General features: G+C 36.9%; 2 protein-coding genes across 3 annotated transcripts; both read right to left on the bottom strand.

The window, feature by feature from the left end:
- Window positions 1–3,003: 3,003 nt before the first annotated feature.
- Window positions 3,004–10,908, bottom strand: jph3a (junctophilin 3a). Of its 2 annotated transcripts, XM_053512577.1 has the most exons (6): window positions 10,723–10,908; window positions 9,717–10,231; window positions 6,568–7,330; window positions 6,259–6,383; window positions 4,848–6,169; window positions 3,004–4,618 (listed from the first exon to the last, which is right to left on the bottom strand). In XM_053512577.1, the coding sequence occupies exons 2-6, from the start codon at window positions 10,096–10,098 to the stop codon at window positions 4,538–4,540; spliced, it is 2,673 nt and encodes an 890-aa protein (XP_053368552.1). In that variant the 5' UTR covers window positions 10,099–10,231; window positions 10,723–10,908; the 3' UTR covers window positions 3,004–4,537. The 2 variants fall into 2 exon arrangements, with proteins under 2 accessions (XP_053368552.1, XP_053368551.1); XM_053512576.1 differs by having other exon boundaries at window positions 9,717–10,908.
- A 1,506-nt stretch (window positions 10,909–12,414) lies between these two features.
- On the bottom strand, window positions 12,415–23,636 carry LOC128542556 (26S proteasome non-ATPase regulatory subunit 13-like). Its single transcript, XM_053512468.1, has 13 exons — window positions 23,450–23,636; window positions 20,951–21,029; window positions 20,803–20,837; window positions 20,549–20,604; window positions 18,841–18,884; window positions 18,665–18,751; window positions 17,729–17,900; window positions 17,521–17,600; window positions 17,280–17,405; window positions 17,108–17,170; window positions 16,933–17,013; window positions 14,351–14,467; window positions 12,415–13,921 (listed from the first exon to the last, which is right to left on the bottom strand). The coding sequence occupies exons 1-13, from the start codon at window positions 23,548–23,550 to the stop codon at window positions 13,826–13,828; spliced, it is 1,137 nt and encodes a 378-aa protein (XP_053368443.1). The 5' UTR covers window positions 23,551–23,636; the 3' UTR covers window positions 12,415–13,825.
- Between the last annotated feature and the right edge of the window lie 664 nt (window positions 23,637–24,300).

The raw sequence follows: 24,300 nt of genomic DNA, 5'->3' as shown, positions 1-24,300 counted from the left end.
CATGAACTGCTGGTACTAGTGCCTAGTGCAAATGTTCCTGTACCTTCTCTTGGATGGATGGAGGTCAACAAGTTTGTAATGTGGGTAGAAGGAGTTTCTAATAATTCTGTGAGCACTGTGAAGACGTGCTGTGGTGAAGGTGTTTAGTACCAGGTATTTTGGTGCCAGTGCAGTGTGCCCTGCGATGGATTGGCACCCTGTTCAGGGTGTTCCCTGGCTTGTTCCCTAAGTCTCCTGGGATAGGCTCCAGGGCCCTCGCGACCCTGTCAACAGGAAAAAGCAGTGTAGATAATGAGACGACCACGATGATCAATTAATCAACCTGTCAAATTTTTATTTTTCTTATCTTGTGGCATGTGATGGGTTGGCATCCCATCCAGGGCATTCTCCCCTGTCTTAAGCTCCCTGGGATAGGCTTCAGGGCCCCTTTGAACTTACACAGTATAAGTGGTATGTAAAAATGGGAAATTAATGAGTGAATTAATTAATTACTGACTATTCTTTAATAATTTCTACTTTTTTCACCAAATAAAATATGAAAATCAAATATTTTTTACAGTATTATCTTTCCGTATGAACCAAGATGAATAAATGAAGAGACAAGATAAATAAATGTGACTGGAGATCTGATGAAAATTGGTCCTTTTAGCCATTTAACTTGCCAATCGGTGAGCCATCCACATTAATTGAACCACTACTTCAGCTAATATTATAAAGCTTTTAAAAATTGCAAGGGGCGGGTTGATTAATACCTTCTCAAATTCTTTTCTCACCAGAAAATCTTGCAGAAAAAAGCACATTGTAATCAATTTCACATCAGAGACTAATGGCTATTTTAAAATAGAAAATCTAATTTGGAATCTTGGATGTTTTTTGAAAAAAAAAACTGTTTTGAATATCTTGTTTGTATGAATATTTATTTTATTTTGAAAGGAAAAACAAATGAGTGCACAGTACACAGACCCTAAATTTACACTTAAGGATGTGCAAGAAAACATTTGTAATTTAAAATGAAATATAATCCATTTTTAAGAAGCCCTTCCAATATTTTCATAAATGAATGTGGGGAAGAAGCAGAACTTATTCAAAACTTATTAATAGTCCATTACAACTTTATTTAACATATCAGTGTCGTATTTTCGTCCCCATAGATTTAATATACCCTACAGCAGGGCTCTTCACCTCCAGTGTCCAGCACAGTTTGGTGACTTTTCTGCTCAAACACAGATGATTCATAAATTTTTTAATTACCAGGTTCAGTGGGTGTGTTTAGGTGTTGGTGAAATGCAATCTGTGCTGGACACCATGACTGGAATTAAAGAGTCCTGCTCTACAGGGTAGAATTGTGGTTCAAGGATGGTGCAGGGTCACTATTGGCGTGGGGTTTCACATATTCTCACTGTGTCTTTGTGGGAAGGAATGTCCCAAAAAAATTGATAGTAGGTGCATGTAGTAGACTCAAATAGATTCATTTACACATAGATGTGCATGTTTGAATGTGTGTGTTGCTCTGTCCCACTGTATAATCAGGGTGCTCCTGGTATATATTGTATAAGCACTGAATTTACTGTAAACCTAAGGCATTTACTTATTATGGATGAATTTATGAAATGAATATATCAGGATTGTTTATATAGAATTTTGTATTTGTTGCTCCTTTTAAATGTAATGAATGATTGCACTACACACTCAATGTAATACAACAGTATTAGTGAGTAGGTAACTTGTGATATTCTCAAGCTCTGAAATAGTGAGTAATGAATTCCTAGTAGAATGTTGTACCTAAAACATGCACTGTCTTGAGGCACTACAGTATAGGTTTATCCAACATCATCATATCATTATCCCCCTAAATAAATGTTTTTACCACTTACATTAAAAGATACTTAAAATAAAGTTCAATTTTGTCACACAAAGTGTCATTTTAAGAAATTGAGATTAGTCTCTAATGAGCGTGTGTGCATACAAAAATCCCTGCTTTCCCATTTGTGCCTTGCTATAAGTCTTTCCCTGTTGTGACCACGTATAAGATGATATCGGCCCCCCAGCTTATTGTTCAGCTCTCTAGGGGGCGTCCCTCAGCAGTAGCTCATATAGACACTGAAATGGCATGTTCAGAAGAGAAGTGAAACAGTTATATATACATTTATAGAAAATGCCCTGTCTGAGAGTTATTTGAGTTAGAGCATCAAAAGTCCCAGTCTGGGGACCTCTGAGATCTGTGTTAACTTTCTCGAAACAGAATGTTTATGGTATTCTCATTAAGCCAGATATCTCATTAAACCATCTATAAAGGCCCATGAAACTAAAACTTTTATACTTACTAATAAAAAAAAATCAATTTTTTATTTGGAAGTCCATATGACTCACATTAAATGCTCTACCATGGATAACAATCCTTATGATAAGCTATGAGACATTTAATTATTTTCCTTGTATAGTTTGTCCTCTGAGAGTAAAGCATTGGAAATGGTCACAACATAATTAATAGCTATCTTGATAAGCATGACCTCAACCAAGCCAATTGAAGATTTTAGACACCACCATAATCTAAACTCCAACTGAGAAAATAGCGTTGTGGAAGACTGGTGTTTCTTGCTCCAGTACTATTCCACAGACTTACACAATTGACGCCAAGATGCACTGAAGCTGTTCTGGAGGCTTGTAGTGGTCCAACATGACTTTGTCTGATCAATAGCTACCCGACATAGAAATTAAACTATTTTCTAAAGGCAACTCAGCATCTGACTGGAATGTGAGACAGCAATGGGAAACCCTGGACTTTTTCTTTTAATGTGACTAAGCAGTAGAATCATGGACAAATCATGTTCTCTTATTCAGATAATGTCAGTATCAGATTAGCATCAGACTCTCAGGAATAAATGGCCTTTTTGGATGCTGACCACAAAATTTACTTTCTTGCTTCCCTTCTTACATTCATGCATGTTACTTGTTCTTTTTTTTTTTTGTAGGGAAAACCGTAGAAAATATCATAACCTCAAACATTTTATTAATTTTTCCACATAACTTGGAAACATCTCATAAATCATTGCGTAAGAAAGAGCATGCTCGGGCATGCAATGATTCCACAACATGATGATGTCACTGGATAAGTAGTATAAAATATACAGTAGCAGTTTTATCATTCATTAATTGAGATGATTTCAGTCAGGTCCCACTGAGAAACAAGCTGGCATTTTTTTTTACACTGCTTTCAGTCCCTATTGTCACCTAAAGTTGCTGGACAGAGAGAGACAGGCAGAAAAATCACACAGAATAACAGCAGAAGAATACAGGCCAACAAACATGCTGTAAAAATTTCCACGGGCTCAGTGTTCTAAAGCCAACCCATTCAGTTCAAAGGTGAGTAGAGAGAGAAAGAGAGACAGATGGTTCCATGCCTCCTTACGCGACTTCTGGATATGTCGTCACTTTGTACATAGCCTGCTTGCTGGGATGATTTTTTTTTTTTCTTCAATTAAAAAAAGGCACTCAGCATTATCAATGATATCTTGCAAACAGTTAAAAGATACTAACTCATCAATAATATAGAAGATATATATATATATAATATTCATATATATTGAAAGCAGTGGTCAAAAGGTAACAGTCTCAAACTTTACAAAGCATGAGCCAGAATACTCAACCATCGATGTACCTCTGTTGTGGTTCAGGTCATACAGGAAGTACGATGCATGTTTGGCATAGTAGTGTACATAGAGGTTTGGTGTGAAGTAAAACAAACAAAGCAATGGGCTGAATTGTGCTGACATTCAGTGATGGTGCCAAAGGGGTTTGTACTAGAGAAGGGAGGAAGAACGTCACAGGGCTAGCCCAATCACTACACACTTGTGACTTTGGATTCGGATGAAAACATATCATGATGAAGCCCTTTAAGATAGCCGTTTCCTCTGACTTACAAAGTGTGAGTCTGGATGTGTGAGATGTTCAATGGATGAATTGATAAGTGGTTGCAGCGGTCCTGTAGGGCAGTACCCTGGGATATTCGAAGGGGTGTGTGAGTCTTGAACTGACTAGATACATATCAGTGCCGTGTGCCTTGACCACCTCACATGCGCTAGAACATCTTTGTACATAAGACCACAAGATCATCTCACTAAGCTATACAATCATAATGTTCGGAAAACAAAAATCAGGCCAGATGTGCACTCGAAAGGAAAATAAATAACTTTGTTAACGAGCGGAAAGACATGACAAATTATATCAGGCAATATTGTATATTGAAAACCTAAATATGTGCAATACTTTTAATCCTAAATAATACTGTTACTGGGCCTTTATTATGGAGAAAGAAAAAAGTAAGCAAAGATACCTAGTGGATAAAAATGGAAATATATCATTAATGGAACCAAACTAAACTTACAAGTTACATGGTGTTTTTCCAGTGTACATGGGCTTGACTAATGTAAATTCTGGGTTCCTTACATAAAGAAGTGATGCTAAGTGTGCAGCATGTGCATATCTTACTTTTTCATAATAGTAAGTGCTGTTATTAACATTCTCTAGGCCATTGTGTTTAAATAAAGAAATGAATGAATAAAATGGCTACACCAATGTTGAGTAAAATCACCATGACCACCAGGACAGAGCTGGAGCCCTGTGGAAAGAAAAAGAAGAAAAAAGAAGAACATTATTATTTGACAATAAATGACTCATCAGGATTGACATCAGAAAAATGATCTTATCAATGATGACTCAGTATAATACAGTTGCAAGTGCTAGTTCCAGTAACACATCTATCCAAGCCCTTTTGTGCAAATGCACACTTGCGAAAGGAATATAAATTTTTACCACTTTCCATTCTTTTTTAATATAGCCATACTTACTGAGTTTGTTTTGACCAGGTTCAGATGTTCTCCGTCATTTTCTAGAGTGATTGGAGAGGATGTTAAAGGGGGAGAGAGGGTGACATCCCTGTGCAACGGCCATTCCTCCAAATCCACCCCAACATTCAGGCTGTCCAGCATCTGCACAGAGTCCATGGATTCTTCCCTGGCTGCTAGACTCCACTCTTTTCCGTCATGATTCCGCTGGCGTAGCGTCTGTGGATTGTGCCCTTGAAGACTTGGACATTCCATGCCTGAGCCAATGTGGTGCTGCGAGTCAAGGGGCTGGAACCTCATTTCCACCCGGTAGTCATCCAGCTTTTCCTTGTCTTTCTCGGGCAGCTGTGAGTGGCAGGGGATCCACTGGGAAGAGTTCTCAACAGTCCATCCATGACTGGAGCTCTTGGCTCCCTGTTCTAGTGGCTGATAGTCATTCAGACTGGATTCACCAGCTGTATGATTGATAAAGGTCTGATTTGGTTTGTGATTGGAGTGGACATGCTCATGTGATTTGCGATAGGAAGTTACATGCTCTCTAGTGTTGTAATTGGAGGATGCACGGTCTTGCGTTTTTGCATGTGTGGAAATGTACTCCTTTGGTTTGTGATTGGAGGAAGAATGCTCATGGGTTTTGTGATTAGACAAATTATGACCCGAGGCCTTGTGATTGGAGTATGTGTGCACTTGAGGTTTGATCTTGGAAGAGTTGTGGTCCATAGAGTTGTGACTTGATGGAATATGCTCCCATTCCCTATGTTTGGAGATTGTGTATTCCCTGGACTTGTGATTCGAGGATGCATGCTTCCAGGACTTTTGATTGGATGGTATGTGATCCCATCCCTTTTCTGAAGAGATGTGCTCAATGGGCTTGTGATTGGAAGAGCCATTCTCCCATGTGTGATGTGTTGAGGAGTTTTGCTCATGTCCATTGATGTGGCCAATCTCCTCCTCCAGTAGGGATGGTGTAGTAGAACGGCTACTGTCTCCTTTGCTTCCTCGTCGGTTGGGATACATGTCTGCAGTCCAACTGTGTGCTCCACCTCTTCCATTGTCCATGCCTCTTCCTTCAATCAGAACCTGAATCTCTGCTCCTCCCTGTTCATCCACAGCACTCTGACGCATGAAGCAGGTGCTTCTGGCACGGTGAGATGGTGGGGTACATGGAGGTGATGGAGGCTTGCTCAGGACAGGACTCAGGTCTGGGGTCTGGGCTGGAGGAGTTGTGTCAGGTGTACAGAGCTCTGGGCTATCCGTTCCAGTTGAGATCACTTCCACCTCTTTTTCTTTCCTGTCTTGACGCTTTGGTCTCTGGCATTCCAGTCCTGTTGGTTGGCAATTACATTTTGTTAGTAATACAATGGTGCATCAGAAAAGATTTTAATGTATTAATGGGACCTTTCTGTTTACTGACCATTTCCATAATGATGGAAGGTAGGGGAGAGTTCTTTGGCAATAACCCGGGCCAGACGACACTCCTCCAGGGCCCTCTGTGCAACTCCCTCAGCTGCCTCAGCTTTTCCTCGTGCATGGCTCGTTCTGCATCACGGGGCATTAAGAAAGGTTTTATTCAGCACAATATTTAACTCCATTTGCAAGTAGTTTAAAATCTCTGTCTGGTCAAAACTATACAAATTCCACAGTCAAAATGTTTACTCTTAACAGATCTTTGATTAAGGGCTAAGGATAAAACATGATAAGTTTAAGCCCACTGAGTACATACCTAGACAATGCAATCTCTGCCTTCTGTTTAGCGATTTCTGCAGCCTTTTCAGCAGCTTCAACAGCGCGGTCAACTTTCTCCCGAATTTTGCTGGTGCGCAGTGGTATTATGTTCTTCCTCTTGCCACTCACCAGAACATTCTGCTTGTATTTGCCTTCCTCTTTTGTTCCATCAGGGAAGGTGGTGCATCCATAACCATGCCGCTTGTTCCCAAACCATTCACCCTCATAGCGGAGCCCATCCGAGCGATGACTGACCCCCCAACCTGTTCGCATGTCATTCCTCCATTCCCCCAGGTATGTCTCGGTGACTGTTGCATCTACACTGGCTCCTGTCTCACCATCCCCGATGCTGACGTTAGAGTTGATGTCGGACGCAGCTGAACTGACCGTGCTCATGCCTGCCTCACTGCAGAATGAGCTCTGTTTGCTTAGCTGGCTGGCCAGAGAGCTTTTGGACTCAGAACGGCGTAATTTTAAGCCACTCAAGATGGACTGCCGGAAACGCCCTTTCCTCTTCCGTTGCCGGTCAGCATCACTTTGGGCACACAGCACGAAGCCACCACGGCCCACGGGGCTTCCAGCCACTCCGCTCACAGCAGAGCCATCATCAGGTGTTGGCGCTCCCTCACTGTGTTCAGAGCGAAGTGAGTTTATGGAGGTACGCAGAGGGGAGAAGATGACAGCGGCCATGCCATAAGGCACACTCTGACGCACCCCATAGCCGTGTCGCATGCCACTCAACCACTGTCCCTGGTAGGTACCTTTCAGAAAAAAACATAATAGAAAATATCAAACATACGACATTAAAAATATGGTATATTTGCAACTTGTTTGCCTATATACCCAATTATCTTTAAATGCTTCATTTTCCATATACAGTACACATCATAGTACAATGTTTTCCTTTTTCCCAAAAACACAGATTCCGATCTTTTCTAAATTGATTAAATCCCCATTTCCTCTTAAATATTCACTCTTAATTTTTTTTTATCACAATATTTAGCTCATTCGACAGATCTGACAGATGCAGAAGCTTCACAGAAAATTAGTGGTGAACAATAGTCATAGTAGTAACATATCTGTTAAAATATTGTCTACATGTACTGTATATTTAATAAATGGTGTACTGGCCTTTTAAAATAAGCAGTATTGTGCACTTTCTTAAAAATTGTTCTTAATAAATAATTATAGCAGCTGTAGATAATTGACTAATTCAGTCAGTTGAGAAGCTTCAACAAGGTAAAATCTTACAAAACAACAGTGTGGATTTCTGCATATTGATTTCTTAAAAACAGTCAATAAGTGCAAAAAGGCAGGTAGTAAATTAATATGTAATTCATTTAACAAAACATTAACTTCTAATAAACACCTGCCATACACCACTGGTTGGTTTACATTTCTTATATTGATTTGAAAATTATGATTTTTGTAAAGTAACTCATTTATATAGATCATTTATAATTGAAAAGCTGGAGAACCTTAGAAATTAGTGGTGTGGATTTCTCAAAATTAAACCGATTAATAAAAAATCTATTAAAAAGTGCAGACAATGAAATAAGAATATAATTCATAGTAGTTGCTCGATATTTTTATTGTGCGTTTTAAATAATCATTAAATTATATTTTGTACTTTTTAGCATGAGTTATTTATACTCCCTCTGCTTCTACTAAACATATACCCTTACAGTTTTAAAACTAATTCACTTAGTTAAGAAGCTGGAACAAAGCCAAATCATGAACCTTACAAATTAATGGGATGATGATGATGATGATGATATGGAAGATTTCTCCATATTAATAAAAACAAAATAAAACAAAACAATAAATAAGTGGCATCAGTGAAATAACATAATATTTAGTACTTAATGACTAAAATTGTTTAGATGTGTATTAAATTATCATTAAATGGTACAGTACTGTATATCAGGCTTAAATGACTTGAATCAGTATTTAATCATTCTTTATTTGTTATTGTTGCTTATCTTTAAGAACTTATCACACTAATTAATATATGTAATTCTAATAAACATATAACGAATACCATTGGTTGGTTTATTTTTATCATTAATAATGTGAAAATTACTACAACTTTAATGCAGCTAATTCGTGTAGATATACAGTTGAGGAGCTAGAACAAGGCATAGTCATAAACCTTGTTGTGAATTTGTCCATATTGTTTTTTTATTTGTTTTGCTTTTTTTTTTTTGCTTTTAAATAAATGAATAAGTAAATGTTACGTGGCGGCCAATTAAAAGACTGAATTCTTGTTTAGCATGATTTTAACCCAGAAGCTGTCCATGGTGCTGTAACAAAAGCGTGGCTACACCCAAAACAGCTGGTTACACTCTAAAACAGCATATCTGATATTCACAGTGAGTCCCTAAATAAACAATAAATACACTAATGTAATATTCCTTCACCAAAAATGCATCCTTTATTTTATATGGATTGTGTCAATAATTTAAGTGTACATAAATAAACAAGACCAGCACCATAAAAGATGTAACTGTATGGATTTTACTGTCATGTAAGCACAGTGAGTACATTTTTACAGTCTATCCCATGCCTGCCCTAATGTAATCCTAAATGTAGTTACTATTTTCCACATTCACGTATAAACGGAAGCTGTGGCCCACGAGGGAGTGAATCACGAAAATGGCAGCTCGTCCAATCAGGTTTCAGAACACTGGAGTCTCTGGTGACCCAATGACCTGCTGCCTTTTGGTTTCCATGGTGATTGACTGTACAGAGGCGTGTGTGGTGTGGATGGGGCTGGAGAAATAGGATGAGATGGTGGAGTGGTCATAGACCACTTCAAACATCAGCATTATCATTTGTGTTCTTCTAAATATATAATGACACACTGAAGAAAATGAGCATTTTTTTGCATTAGGAAATCAGATAACCATTTAGACTGCAGTGTTACATAATTGGCAAGAGCAGATTTGTACTATGTTACACACACATGCATGCTTATATATATATATGAACACCAACACCCACCCACCCACTATCTTACTCAGCATGCAGTCATATGAAAATGACACGCCTAGAAACATATACAGTACACATGAATATGAGTTAAAACATCTGAAACAACTTTGGGCTAAATAAACCATAAATAAGAGTAGCATTTATTTTTCTCACCTCCATCAGAGTATTTCTCAGACCCATAACCATCCTGTAAGCCATTACTCCAGGTCCCTTCATAACATGCTCCGCTGCCGATGCTTTCCAACCTCCCGTAGCGCCCCTTGAATCCCTGCGTCCACTCCCCCTTGTATTCCCATTTGCCTTTGGTCTCCACGCCGATACCGTGCCTTTTCCCCTGCGCCCAGGTTCCTTTATAACTGTTCCCACTGGGCCAGGTGTAGACTCCAAGAACCTCAAATCCATGGCTCCAGGCCCCTGCATATTCCCCCTGGCCCTGGGGCCCAGTGCAGACCCCTCGGCCGTGAGCCTTGCCCTGCTCCCACCCTCCACAGTACGACCCCCCATCATCAAAGTCAAACCTGCCTCCAGTGGACATGCATGAAACAGGTTTTGGCAAATCCTCAGAATGTTAGAAAAGCACGAAACGAGCAAGGAAGACCAGGATGAACAATAATGCTAAAGCAGCTTCCCTTCCCGTGTCTCGAATCTTGCCAGGGAGATAAAAAATTCTGTCAAGAAAAAATGGAAAAGGTATTAAAAAAAATATATATGCAACACAACTAATCAGGCTCTTATCCCAATGTTAAAGCTCCTCGCTGTCTGTACTGGGCCTGTGGTAATGGATGCCTTTATTACGCCTGCTTCTTCCCATGGGCATGCAGATGGTGTACTTCTCTGTCTCTCTCCACACGGCCCCGCCGGGCAGAGGCTCGCGTCGGTGCTCTGCTTTCCCTGCGTGGAGGCAAACAAGGCCTGTTTTTCTCCCCCCCCCACAATCACACAGATCCACACAGCAGCAACAGCACCATTGATATGCTCAACCAGACATTACATCGCACCCCTCTCACCACCACCACCACCACCACCACCACCACTAATGCGCCGCACCAGTGATGGCAACAGTATATTAGGAGCCTATAGAAGAAAGGAAGGCCTCAGTTCTAGATCATGCTTTAAATACTAAAATGCAGTATTTCATCTTTCATGCACCTATCCAGACCTATCTTGCACAGCATTTCTCCCGTTGCTTCTGCTTCTCTCTCTCTCCTCCTCCTCTCTCTCTCTCTCTCTCTGCTCCTGCTGCGATGTGGATGTGAAGCTCCTTCCCTGGAAGACTGTGATTCAAAAAAGATAAGAACGTCCGAGTGATGCTGATCCCTTTCCAATCCAACGCCCCCGTCTCTTTTTTTTTCTTTATTTGTGGGCGGGGTGGGGGGGTTATAGAGACATATAAAGAAACGGATGTTATATTGTCTTAAGCCATATGATGCTCAGAATGTGCTCATTACTGGACTGTTCCACCCCAGCCGATACCCCTCCCCCACCGATGCTCCTCTTGTCCTTGCTCTTAAAGGGAAAGAGGCTGAGAAGCTTGCAGTATCTGGTAACAACCAGAATGTTTATTTACTAAGAATTTTAAACATTTTTAAAATTTAAAAGTCATATTTTCACTTAAGACTATATAACAAGGATTGTACGTTAATGTTATTTCATTTCTTTGAATTTATTTAAGCACATTAATTTTTACAAAAGGCATTTAACTTGTATATTTTTAACTTCATGAAATCAACTTTTTTGAGTTGTGTATTTGTTCAAATATTTTTGCTTAATAATTTAAGTGATGTAAAAACCTAATTAAATTGGAATTTTATAAGGAAAATTTTTGATTGGCACAAGAATAGACTATTTGGTAAAGAAAAATGGTGAAAAAAAAAGAATAAAAAAGTCATTTATTGGTTTGTCCATACAGTATACTTATAATATTTTGATTATAAATCGAAAGCAAATGCAACAAGGTGACATTAAAAACAGCAAGAAAATGTGCAAAATACAGTGCTCCAGACCTATTATCTTTTATTACTGTAACCTAGCAACGCTTCATTTAAATCTAATTTATTTTTGCAGGAAAAAACAAACTGCAACTGCAAACGTCCCCAGAGGTCAGAGAGGCAAACCTAACACAAAAGGTCACATCGACTGACCAACAAGGCCAGTTTCACCTTGACAACATTATTGACAACAGATCCATCTTGAATTTACTAAGCTACAAAAAAACAAAAAAAAAAACAGTTTTAAACTAGCACAAATAGAAAATAGGAAGTGTACTGCAAGTCTTGCAGCAAAAGCAAAATCTTTTTACAATCCTCAAATATTATCCTTGCAAATGTATTTGTTTATTTTAGGTCGCCAAATAGTGTGCAAAAACTTGTGCAATTAGGAATATTTTAAGCTTAAACACTGGAAGATAACATTGTTTTATTTTTATATAATATTTAATATATTTTAAATGAATACCAACACATTATTGTTCTTGGAAGGATGACAAGTGTAACCAAAAACTACTGTATGGTAGCGTTCAGCGTTTAGTCCTCTGACTAAACCTTAAAATGTACACATGTAATATCTATTTTCCCTGCAGAAGACTGCTTTCAAAACACCCACATAATTCATATTTCGAATTTAAGTCTTCCCTGGATAAAATAAATAAAATTTATAAATTTATAAATAAAATAAAAATTCTATGTACTGTATGCAGTTTAATTTTTGAGTAAAATCGAGAAAAAAAACTACATTAATAATTCCTTTTTACTTTAAATTATTTCAAATACAAAACAATTCTGTCAGTGGGGAGGTGGAAATCATCTTACGAAGTTTTTTTTTTTTTTTTACAAAGAATTTAATTGTGTTCCGCTTATTTTGGACAATAGATTTATTCATATTTTCAAGTGCCAAATATTTTGGATTTGATTGTATATTTAAGGGCAATAAAGTTCATTTATCATTATATTATTTTGTTGCACATCATTTTGGATTAGGCAATCAATCAGCATATACTGTAAATAGTAGGTATCATCAATCTAAAAGATAAAACACAGATTAGTGATTTAGTAACTTTGATGGGGTAATTTTACTGCTACATTTGTCTGCATTATACAACTACACTATGTTCCTAGTATAGAAACATGCAGGATTTATAATAATGCTACTTAGAAATTTATAAAACCTGAATAATGTGTTTTATCCATGTTTCAGATTAAGTGAAACTGAAATAAAAACCATACACAAACCTTCAGGGTATATGTTTGACAGGGAGGTTACAAATTGAAAGACAAATCAACATTGAGTGTTAATAAGCTGTCATGCCATCATCAATCACAAGAACCCCCTGATGTAGATTGTGCATGCCTCTGGAGTAATGAACTCAGTTTTTTCAAAATCTCACAAGTGGTCAACTGTCCGTCATTTTGGAATAAACCATGGCAATCAGGAAAGAGAGGATTCATTAAAAAAATCAAGGTGATCAAACCGAAAACAGTGTTGATTTGCAGAAATGCATGCCAAACCATACCAGGAAAATAAGTATATGCCCCCCATTGTATAACATCTGTGCTTTTTCTTTAATTTGTTAACCATCTGTATATCAAATCCCAGTCAGCCTAATTAGTAATTTTAATTCCTTTTTTAAACCATGTAATACAGAATAGTATAGTAGCAGAATGAGAATTATCTTGACTTGCACAGCCATGGACAACAAATTATTTTAATCACTATATGGAAATACTACCCTGTGCTAGACAAGGTTTAAATTATGCACAGCACATACGTACAAGACCTATGACTTATGTATGCATATGCAGGTTTAATTACTTTTTTTGTCAGTAATTTAAAATGTGTCAAACAGAATAAATAGATATACTGTATTTTAAGCAATATTATATATGAAATTCTTAACCTCGACATTGTTTATGATGCTTTAATTCACAAGACTATTTCTGAGTACAGAAGGAATTTTGTTAATGTGCATTGTACATACATTTACTTGAAATTAAATATTTCTTTCTCTGGAAATAGTGTAAATAATTGCATTTTCAGGAATGATAAATATATATATACACACACACACATACACACATACATACATACATACATACATACATACTGTAAATACATACATACATAAAGCTCAAACAGCTTGGAACCTAATAGAAAATATCTGCTAACATTAGGTGTGGAAAGTAAAAGTCCTGAATGCCAGTGTAAAGTATAAACACATAATAAAGGAATAGTTGTATGATGAGTGTTGAGAGGATTGGTACGTTGTGTTAAGTGAGAATGTCCTGGGCTTGCTGCTCCACTAACACCGCCATGTTCTTTACGTCTTTACACCACGTGTCCAGCCGTTCGTTCATGCCCTTAATCTGAGAGACATAAAAATCAGCTTTTTATATAACCTATATTGCCAAAAGTTTATGGACCCCGTATCATCACACCCATATGCAATACTTTTCCAAGCTGTTGTCACAAAGATGGATGCACACGAATTACCCCACTGAACACCTCTGAGATGAACTGCAATGCCATCACTGCACCACAACTTCTCACTTGACATCACTGCTTGTCTTAACTAATGTTCTTGTGGCTGAATGAACACTGATCCCCACACACATGCTCTAAAATCGAGCAGAATCCCAGTCTTCTTAGAGAAATAGAGGTTATTCTAATGCCCGTGTTTTTGGAATGGAACCATATGAGTGTAATAGTCAGGTGTCCACATACTTTTGGTCATAGAGTGTAAAGAAAACATTACATGCTGATGACAAATGCTAAAAAATAAATTGGTGTAATACCTGGTGTAAATCGAGTACTCTTGGCTGAACCCATGTCATCTGAACAGTCTGATCCACTTCATCAATGCTTCCTTTGATTAATCCAACAGAGAGTGCTTTCATTATGAGCAGCTCCACCTGCATTCATGAACAAAACACACCGACATTCAACAAGGCATAAACACTATTATAGGAAAATCATTATTGACAAGCTGGTGTTATGGTACTTAATATGAAGCAGAGTTACAGTGCACTTTGCACTTATGTTACAAAGCACTGACACTAAAAACTTCTACAGATGTAAAAAAAAATATATATATATCATCAAATATCAAAAATTTTTCATTATTAAATCATTATTTCTAGATTAAATAATCTATTTATATAGAAATTATTAAAATAACACGTGTAAGCTTTATTAAAAAAAACAATATATTAAAATGAGTGAACTAGTTCAAATACGCATAGAAAAACAGCAGACGAGATACTGTTATAGAAAAAACTACTAAACACTTGCTGAACATAATCTGAAATATATAACAGTGCTGACTGAGCATACTGATTAAATGAGAGCTACAGGTACACCTTGGATTGTGAATAACGCGGTTTGCGAGTGTTCTGCAAAATAAGCAAAGATTTTTAATAAATTTCGACTTGGAAAAACGAACAATTCTTGGTTTACGAGTACAGAGTTTCATGTTTCACGCATGCACTTCTTGTTATGACGCCGAGCGTCACGTGATCACAACTTAGCCAACGGTTTTTCTCTCTCTTGCGCTGCGAAATTGTGGGTAATCATCTCCCTTGCTGGGTCTTAGCGGGCGACTCTCGCTGGTATAATCAACATCTATGCACGTGTATACTGTTAAATATAACACTGTGACCACATGTGTATGCTTAATTAATCATTATTTTATTTTGTGTCTGTATGCGTGTGTGTACAACGAGCATGTAAAGCAAAAGCAAGTGTCATTAGAGAGGTTAAAAATGCATTTTCTCTCTCTGTATCAGCCTGCTCTTTGTGTCTGTGTGCACGCGCCATTGTACACCCAGCCACACAGATCCCTCCTACTTCCGCCTTCGCAGACACACACACACATACACACACACACTTTCTCTCTGCTCTTCACAGAAACACTGTTGTGTCACAATTTTTTTCAAAGGTAAAGTGCAGGGTAATTTGTTTTATTTTTACTTTACAGCAGTGATTCCGTTAGTGTGTCGCTCACTCAAGTGTCATTAGAAAGATTTCTTGTTTATTTTTTCTGATAAAAGTGTTTCCGTTGGGTGTGCGCGTGTGTGTAAAAAGAGTGGAGGAAGGGTAACTGTGTAAGATGACACACACACACACACACACACACACACACAAACACACACACTGCGCGCACAAATGGAAACACTTATCTGTCGAGATTTATTTTTAGTTTTTTTTAAGGTAAAGTTCATGTTAATTTGTTTTATTTTTACTTTATATTTTGTGTAAATTATTTTTATGTATTTTATTTTTTTGGGCTGTGGAATGAATATTTTGGGTTCACGTTATTTCTTATGGGAAAATTCGATTTGGTTTAAGAGTGTTTGAAATACGAGCAAATTATGCTTGTAATCCAAGGTTCCACTGTATTCCCTGAGTTGTTATAATAGAGCATAACAGCACTGGGATGTTTAAATACTTGTATCACTCTGCATCACAAGTGTTCTAATAGGTATCACCAACATGGGTGAAATTAGGTTGTTTCTGTTCGCAGTACTGGAAAGAGCATAGAGCAGCTAGCAAAACCCACAAACAAAACCAGTCGCTGTAGCACTTTCAGCAAGAAAACACATTTGATAATGTTGTCATCTTAAACATTACTGTCTCCTTTGTAATTGCTTCTAAGTCGTTCTAAACATCAGCATGGCTGTGCCATCTTTAGTTCAACAGCAAGACCATTTCTCTGATAATTCTTAAATTCTAATTCAATCTTCTTCTTTGTCTTTCGGCTGTTCCCTTTCAGGGGTCGCCACAGCGAATCATCTGCCTCCATCTAACCCTATCCTTTGCATCCTCTTCTCTCACACCAACTAACTTCATGTCCTCTCTCACTGCATCCATAAATCTCCTCGTTGTTAACCCGGGCCGCGACCGATCCGGTATGGAAATGATATTTGTGATTCGCTTTATCACCATGGATTATTTACCATTAGGACAGCTTTACAGGACAGCCATTTTCTAATATCGTGGTTATGGACTGATTCATTGAAACTGGTAAGGCGACTCATTTCTCCCGCACCCCCACACATACAGTACAATATACCGGACTTCAGATATTTTATACAAGATTTAAACAGTAGAACTGTGGTCCATTTGTACCTGTGAAAAATTGTAACTCAAATGTCTTTAAGTTGGGGACTACCTGTAAACTGTAAATTAGACTTAAATATTTTTCTTCATTATATTGTAAAATGTCTAAAAATAAGTCTGTTCATCCTAAAAGTGCTGCTTGAATTTTACTTCGGAATTCAGGAACATGAATAATATAACTGTGACTAAAGCCACATAAGTCAAATATTTCTGAATCTATTCATGCATGTAGCTATTTTGCTATGTTAGCAAAGATCACCTCGTTGACTTGGATTTGAGCGCTCTGTGCAATTTCCTGGAATGAGAGCTGTCTGTTATTGGTGGGCCGTGTAAAAGTCATCTAGGAGAGACAAAAAAATTAATCAAATGAAACCTATTTTGTGTAATATTAAAACTGAAATCTATAAAACTGATTTTTCATAAAATCTATTCACCTCCATTACGCAGAGCAGCTGAATCTTTTGCATGAGTTTGACCTCATGAGCTGCAAGATCTGGCTGTAATGTAAAAGATCCTTTTTGTGTTACTTTTACAAAGCATGAACACACCAACACTAGGAACTAGTGTACTTTTTGTTGTTGTTGTTGACAGTGTACACATGCTGACCTGCTGACCCCAGGCCGATTTTAAAGCCTGAAACTTGATGACGTTGCCACTGTTGAAGGCGTAGAGCGTTTCAATAAGCCACTGCTTGTCTGTGTTTCTTAAAGACTCCAACACCGGGTGCATCAGCTGAAAAAAAAGAAGAAAAAAACATAAAACAACCACATACATTATACACTGATCACTGTAAAATGCAGCAAGACTAAACATTCACAGAGGGGGTGAGAATCCCCAAGGGACTTACGAGTTCTCCAAAATTATACACTCCCTCGCCAAGCAGTCCCGCGAGCCCCAGTGTAAACGCTCTTTCCTGTTTCTCCGTCTCTATAAACATAAAACCAAAACGTTGTAAGGTGAAAGTGTCCACATAAAGGTCATATACCATTTAATGTCAAAGATCAGATTGCATTTTTTTCCTTGCTCCACAATATAACAATAATTACACGACTAACCAGATAAATCTTTGATGTCTACGCAGCCGAGATATCGCAGCGCATCCTTGTAGTACAGCGCGTGGTTTCCCACAAATCGATAGTACTTGCTGGATAAATCATAGAAACGCCCGTGGACTGATGTTACACCAGACAAATTATTCAGCATCTCCTCCACTTCCTCTATCAGTTTCTGCAAACAGTGAAACACTGAATCAATGTGTGAAACCTCAGGCTCTTATTTGCAAAAACACTAGCTCTTCAAATAACATTTAACTATCAGCATTTCTCCTGAATCTCAGATAATCTATAGAAAAGTGTGTGTGTGTGGGGAGGGGGGCGGTGCATGGATCTGGTAAACACAGATGTGCTTAATAATAACCAGTGCCGAATTATAAAAATGTGAAAATGTTATTTATTACATTTTTGGGCAAGCTTATATCATGTACTGATATTGTTTGACCCAAAGCAATTTCAGCCTCTCACAGCTGGGGGTTTAAAGAGCTGATTGGCCGAGCTCTCACAGCAGGGTGTGATGGGAAACACATAGCGCTCTCACATTAATCACGGCTCTACAGCCAAGTAATGTGCTGACTGGTAGTAGTATTCTTAATGTGGGAGCCCTCTAGGGAAATATGTGTGTCTGGGGGGGAGTGACTGGGACCACATATCCCAGTCTGATTTGAACATCCCTCACATATTTTATCATAGCAAGATCTAAGAATCATGATAAGATATTATCCTATCACCCAGCCATATCACTTTGATTTAATTTAACTACAGTAGGTGCTGATACCATAATTTTAGCTATTTAAAATTAGATGAGATTTGTCCGAAAAACATGATTCTTCAGTTCATTGTTACTGATGCACGGAGCATCATGTCACTGATATCTAGCAGGTACGGAAAATCTAATTTATAAGATAATATATAACATCTCTGCTTGATATAACATACCTTTGTCGCAGGAAGGTCATTGATCTCTAATTTCAGACACCCTATAGCCGTTTTGCACAGGATTACTGCTTCGTCGCTGCTTTTTACCTGTCACAAACATGAAGACATTTACAGCAAACGATAAATAAAATGAGATCAGTGCTGTTCTGTTTGACGTTAATAAATCTGTTACTTACTTTTTCTTTGGTCTTCTCAAGAAACGTAATTGCCTCAGTTGGGTCTGTTGAGAATGAAGTGTAAATGTAAGTAAGTAGGAGCCGGTGCATCAGTACTTTGTAGACATCTGTGATAATACAATCACATTTCTTAAGTGTGTATGCATGTGAACAATTCCATGCAAAGGTCAACCTTATTGGAAGGGTTTATAATATTTTATATGTGTTTGCATTTGATGTGGTAAAATGTTGCATATTCCATATTCCATATGGATATTTATACAATTGTTCTTCATAGGTCTTACAGAACCTTAATACAAATAAAACTGGCACCTGGGAATGATGATAATATCAAGTGGCCCCTGGTGATTCCCATCCCTATAATTCATGAAGAAATGTCTGTGCAGGTGTGTTGTTTCTCACAGTCTGGGGTGATCAATTTTCCAATTGTTAGTTCATTATGCAGTTATCATTATTCTTAATATAATTATGACAATGATTATAATTATAATTACTATGATTATTATTATTACCATTTTTATCTCACAAAGGTGAACACTGAATTGTTGTTTGCAGTCTGGAAATGTATAATGCTTCTAAAATCTAACCACGCAATGTCTTTGATTTCTACTTGAAATTATATTAAATGACCCTAACTTTGATTAGGTTAATTTACAGCATATGTGTGTTTATGTGTGACCTATTAATTTATTTGTAATTTTTTTTGAAACCTTGTTTTTTTAATCTCTATTGGAATATAGGAAGGTTTAAAAAAAATCAGAACTCACAAAATGCTTGTTTTATTTTAATAACTTTGGTCATAAAAGCAATTAGAAACAACCATAAAAACATGTTTTTGCTCAGACATGTTTATATGGTAGGTGAAAATTAAATAAAATTAACTTCCTCATATTTCCTATGTTGCGCTGAAAAAGCAACATAACACTCTATATTGTACAATCCTGAGGCCTGTATACAGTGGGTACGGAAAGTATTCAGACCCCCTTAAATTTTTCACTCTTTGTTACTGTATATTGCAGCCATTTGCTAAAATCATTCATCATTTATGATCAGAAGAAATGGACAATACCTGACTTAAATATATGAGTATCACAACAAAGGGTTTGAATACTTAGGCCATGTGATATTTCAGTTCTTCTTTTTAAATAAATCTGCAAAAATGTCAACAATTCTGTGTTTTTCTGTCAATATGGGGTGCTGTGTGTACATTAATAAGGAAAAAAATTATTTTAGAAAATGGCTGCAATATAACAAAGAGTGAAAAATTTAAGGGGGACTGAATACTTTCCGTACCCACTGTATTGTGTTTAAAACAAAGCAATGCAAAAACCTTTTAAGTGTTCAAGGTTTTTTTCCCCTTATATACTGTAAATGTATGAGTCCCAGACAGAAGACAATCCTAGTTCTGGTGTCAATTCTAGTTATTCCCTATTTCAAGCTTTGTACAGAAATGTGAAATATTTGCCTTACATTTATCTTGCACTTGTTTTAGGTGGTTTATTGAACTGTTTATTTGCGTTAGGCTCCGACTTAATGCTCCCGCACTCATAAGTAACTGCATGAAACTGTTCACCAAATGATTGAGCCACATGACTTAATGGTAATATGATTAGCCAGGATAAGACAAAGGATTAGAAAAGTAACAACAAAAATATTCACTTTTATTATAAAAAAGCAAATGGCTTGTTTAAAGGTGCTTTACACCCACCTGTGATTTGTCTGATAACAAAGAGAACAATTTCCACCAGAGAGAGAGGGTTTATTCTAAGAAAAAAATACAATACAAATAAAAATCAGCGCAATAAAAAGCAAACACAGCAAAGCAAAAAAATCAAACACAGATTGCTGTTTAGCAAACAAGAGTAGTGAAATGATTGATAATAGAAGATAAATATTGTGATAAATTATTAATAAAAATAATTACATGCAATAATAAATTAGTTATCTGCATGGCCATCCTACCTGTGCTCAAAATCACTGATAAAGTTTTCATAGAGCTTTAAAGAAAAAGCAGTCAAAAGTATACCGCTTAGGCATAAAAAATATATACAATAATAAATAAATAAAATAAATTTTAAAAAACCTGGTCATCATGGTAACACAGTCTCACCTGGATAAGAGTGTCTCCAGTTTTAAAATAAGGATCTTTCACAAACTCCGTCAACTTCAGAGTTAACTGATGCCATAATCTAATAGTTAATAAACACAGGTATTGTTAGTACAATAAAAAAATGAAAGGGCCAAATATGTTGTTTATTTATTTATTTATATATATATTTAATCAATTACAGGATATGTTTTTATTTATCAGAGCCTAAATAGTAATACTGTAGTCCTCATCAGATGCTGTAAACAAATCAAGCGACAACAACAGATTTCAACAGGGACAAATTCTTAAATGATACAACATTTAGAAACAAAGTGAGGAAAATACGTAGTGACAGCATGCTTATTCATACCGTTCGGTACAGGAGGGTTGTAATCTGGGTGTTCACAGTCTACCTTTAACCAGCGCCAGTTTGGAAAGTAATAAATGACATTTACTCGCATTACTGTGATTGAGTAGTTTTTTTTGTGTACTTCTACTTTTTAAAGTAGATTTAAAAATCTGTAATTTTACTTTTACTTAAGTATGTTTTGTTTAAAGTAGAGTGGAACCTCGGATTACGAGCATAATTCGTTCCAGGAGCAGGCTCGTATTACAAAACACTCGTAAAACAAATTAAATTTTCCCATAAGAAATAATGGAAACTCAAATTATTCATTCTACAGCCCAAAAAATAAATACATAAAAATGATTAATACAAAATATAAAGTAAAAATAAAAAAATTAACCTGCACTTTACCATTAAAAAAAAGTAAAAATAAATCCCGACAGATAAGTTTTTTTGTTTATGCACGCAGGTGCTGTGTGTGTGCGCGCACGCACATTACACACACACAGTGCCAGACACACTCTGCTTTACCGCGATTCTTTTTAAAGGTAATGTACCGGTTGATTTGTTTGTTTGTTTTTACTTTACAGCAGTAAAGTAAGGTAAGGTAAAATGAAAAACAACAGGCTGATACAGAGAGGGAGAGAAAAAATGGATCTTTACCCTCTACTGAGCCTTGATTTTGCTTTATACACACGCTGTACAAGGACGCTTACAAAAATAAAATAAAAAGTGTTTCACACACACCCGTGGTCAAAGTGTTATAGTTAACAGTACACGTGTGCACGGATGTTGATTAGATGAGCACTAAGACCCAGCAGGGGAGATGATTACCTACAATTTTGCAGCGCAAGAGAGAGAAAAACCTTGGCTCAGCTGTGATCACGTGACACTCAGCGTTAAAACAAGAAGTGTATGCGTGATACATGACACTCAGTCATAAACCAAGACAATGCTCATTTTTCAAGTCAAAAATTATTACAAAATTTTGCTCGTCTTGCTGAACACTCGTAAACCGCGTTACTCGTAATCCGAATTTCCACTGTATTGTACTTCACTACATTTTAAATCATATTCGCTACTGAGTAAAAAAAATAAATGAATGAAAATGAAAATAATACAACGGGGAAGGAAAACATTTGCACCCCAGAAACCATTGCACTGATTGATTGATGGGTGTAGAGAACAAACAATGGGTGTAAATTCACAAGAACGATGGAGACGGACAAAACAGATGCCAGTGATGCAGACACAGCCGAAAGTGAAATGCCATCAAATTCTTATAAAGCAAACCCCTGGTCATATAAAAGCGACCGCTTTGATTTCAAGCACAACAAAGGGAACAGATTTATTATGCAAGGATGTTCCATCCTCCATACCCCCGCTGTAAAAAAATAAATAAATAACTCTAACTTTTACGCTACTTTTTACTTGAGTAGATTTATATATGGGTAACTTAACTTCAGTAAAAGTTAGCTAAAGTAACAGTACTTTTACTTAAGTACAAAAGTTTATCACTCTTTCCACCTCTGGCTAGCGCTTTGAACGTCATGTTTAAAGGCGGTCAGCGCAAGATTTTAAACAGAAGCACCAAGTGAGGCTTGTTGTCCCTGAGAGGACAATGTGAAGTACATGGAATCAAATGCAAGGTTTGTGCCAGATGTGGATGTGTGCGGGTGATGCTTGTGAAACAGTGACAATAAAGCCTGGGTCAAACAGAAAAGGTGCCAGCTCGACCAAGAGGGCATCTAACTAAACCCAGAGTTAGCAGTCCATAAGGTTTTCTCTCTGGTTGAGGAGTTTTAACCAAACTGGAAGCAAACAGTTAATAATGGTCTTCTTCAGTGAGTAGTTGATTTCTAAAAAATCCTTTTCACCTTCCACCTTCACTTGTCTGCTTCTTTAAAGAACTTGTGTGAGGATGACACAAATGTTATTGAGGCCCTAAAGATGAAAAACATACAACTGATGGATAAATGACTTACAGTGTCTATATAGTGATGTAAAGTATTATAATAATGTGTAAAGGATGGCCAAATTATATATAATTCGTTATATATTTAAAGAATTCCGATTAATTTTATGTTAGTATGATATTCAGTTGGGGTAAAAAGGATGACTTGCTAAATCATGCACCTGTGTCGTTATGTGGCTAAGGCTAACAGCAACCTTACTTTCTGTTGTACAAATCTTCAAGCGCGTGCCAATGTGCCGCCATTTCTGGGCTGCCGCTCGTGCTCTGCTGAAGAACAAGATATCCCGGGACATCTTTCATTTTTAAAACCGGTTTTTAATCAGGGACCTGTGTTAGAACCTGATGTAGGTGATGGGGGAGTCTGCGATACTATATCCTTAGTTGGAAACTGCGTTCTCCGAGTATTAAACCACCGCCTTCTGCTTTATCATTGGTTAATACTTAGTCAGTCACTGTGAACTACCCAATCTTTGGATGAGTTAGTTCTAGTAGCCAATCAGAGCACAGGAAATTATTTTCCTTTTACCAATCGCAGAAACGGCGGTGTTCCCAATAGCACCACTAACTAAAGCACGCAAATATCGTATACTGGCTAAGATAAGACTTATAGCAAACTCTTTAGTGCGGGGGTATCTGAATTGAAACGCAACCAATTGAAACGAGGAAGTAGATTCTAAAATAAAAGTCAGTAAAAAGATTTTTTTAATACTTTTATGAAAACAACCTTAAAATCTATATATATAAATATATATATATATATATATATATATATATATATATATATATATATATATATATATATATATATATATATATAATATGTAATTAATTATAAGGATTATTTTATATACTCTATATATTTTATTAAATCAAACATACCTATCACACATATAATGCGAATTTGGCTTCTGATTTCTCCACGTCTGCCTACAACAGTATATTACGTGCGCATTGTACATATTCAAGCTTTAAAGTCGCTAACGTATTTTTAAAAATATATGTTGTTATATATTATAATAGTCAAAGAAAGTATGCAGTTTTAAAATAATG

The sequence above is a fragment of the Clarias gariepinus genome, chromosome 15, assembly GCF_024256425.1.
Source record: "Clarias gariepinus isolate MV-2021 ecotype Netherlands chromosome 15, CGAR_prim_01v2, whole genome shotgun sequence".
NCBI classification, from domain to species: Eukaryota; Metazoa; Chordata; class Actinopteri; order Siluriformes; family Clariidae; genus Clarias; species Clarias gariepinus.
Note: the sequence above shows the minus strand (reverse complement) of the source record. Positions and strands in the feature narration are given on the sequence as shown.

Bases quoted from the DNA above. Each gene is read 5' to 3' on its own strand.
- LOC128542556 (XM_053512468.1), bottom strand. From the start codon at position 23,550: ATGAAAGATGTCCCGGGATATCTTGTTCTTCAGCAGAGCACGAGCGGC. The intron at 17,901-18,664 runs GTATGTTATATC...CACTGTTTGCAG, and splicing joins ATGACCTTCCTGCGACAAAG to AAACTGATAGAGGAAGTGGA. The intron at 13,922-14,350 runs GTATTACACCAA...TATGTCTCTCAG, and splicing joins GAGTACTCGATTTACACCAG to ATTAAGGGCATGAACGAACG.
- jph3a (XM_053512576.1), bottom strand. From the start codon at position 10,098: ATGTCCACTGGAGGCAGGTTTGACTTTGATGATGGGGGGTCGTACTGT. The intron at 6,170-6,258 runs GTCAGTAAACAG...GCCAACCAACAG, and splicing joins CTTCCATCATTATGGAAATG to GACTGGAATGCCAGAGACCA. The intron at 4,619-4,847 runs GTAAGTATGGCT...TTCTTTCCACAG, and splicing joins ACCTGGTCAAAACAAACTCA to GGCTCCAGCTCTGTCCTGGT.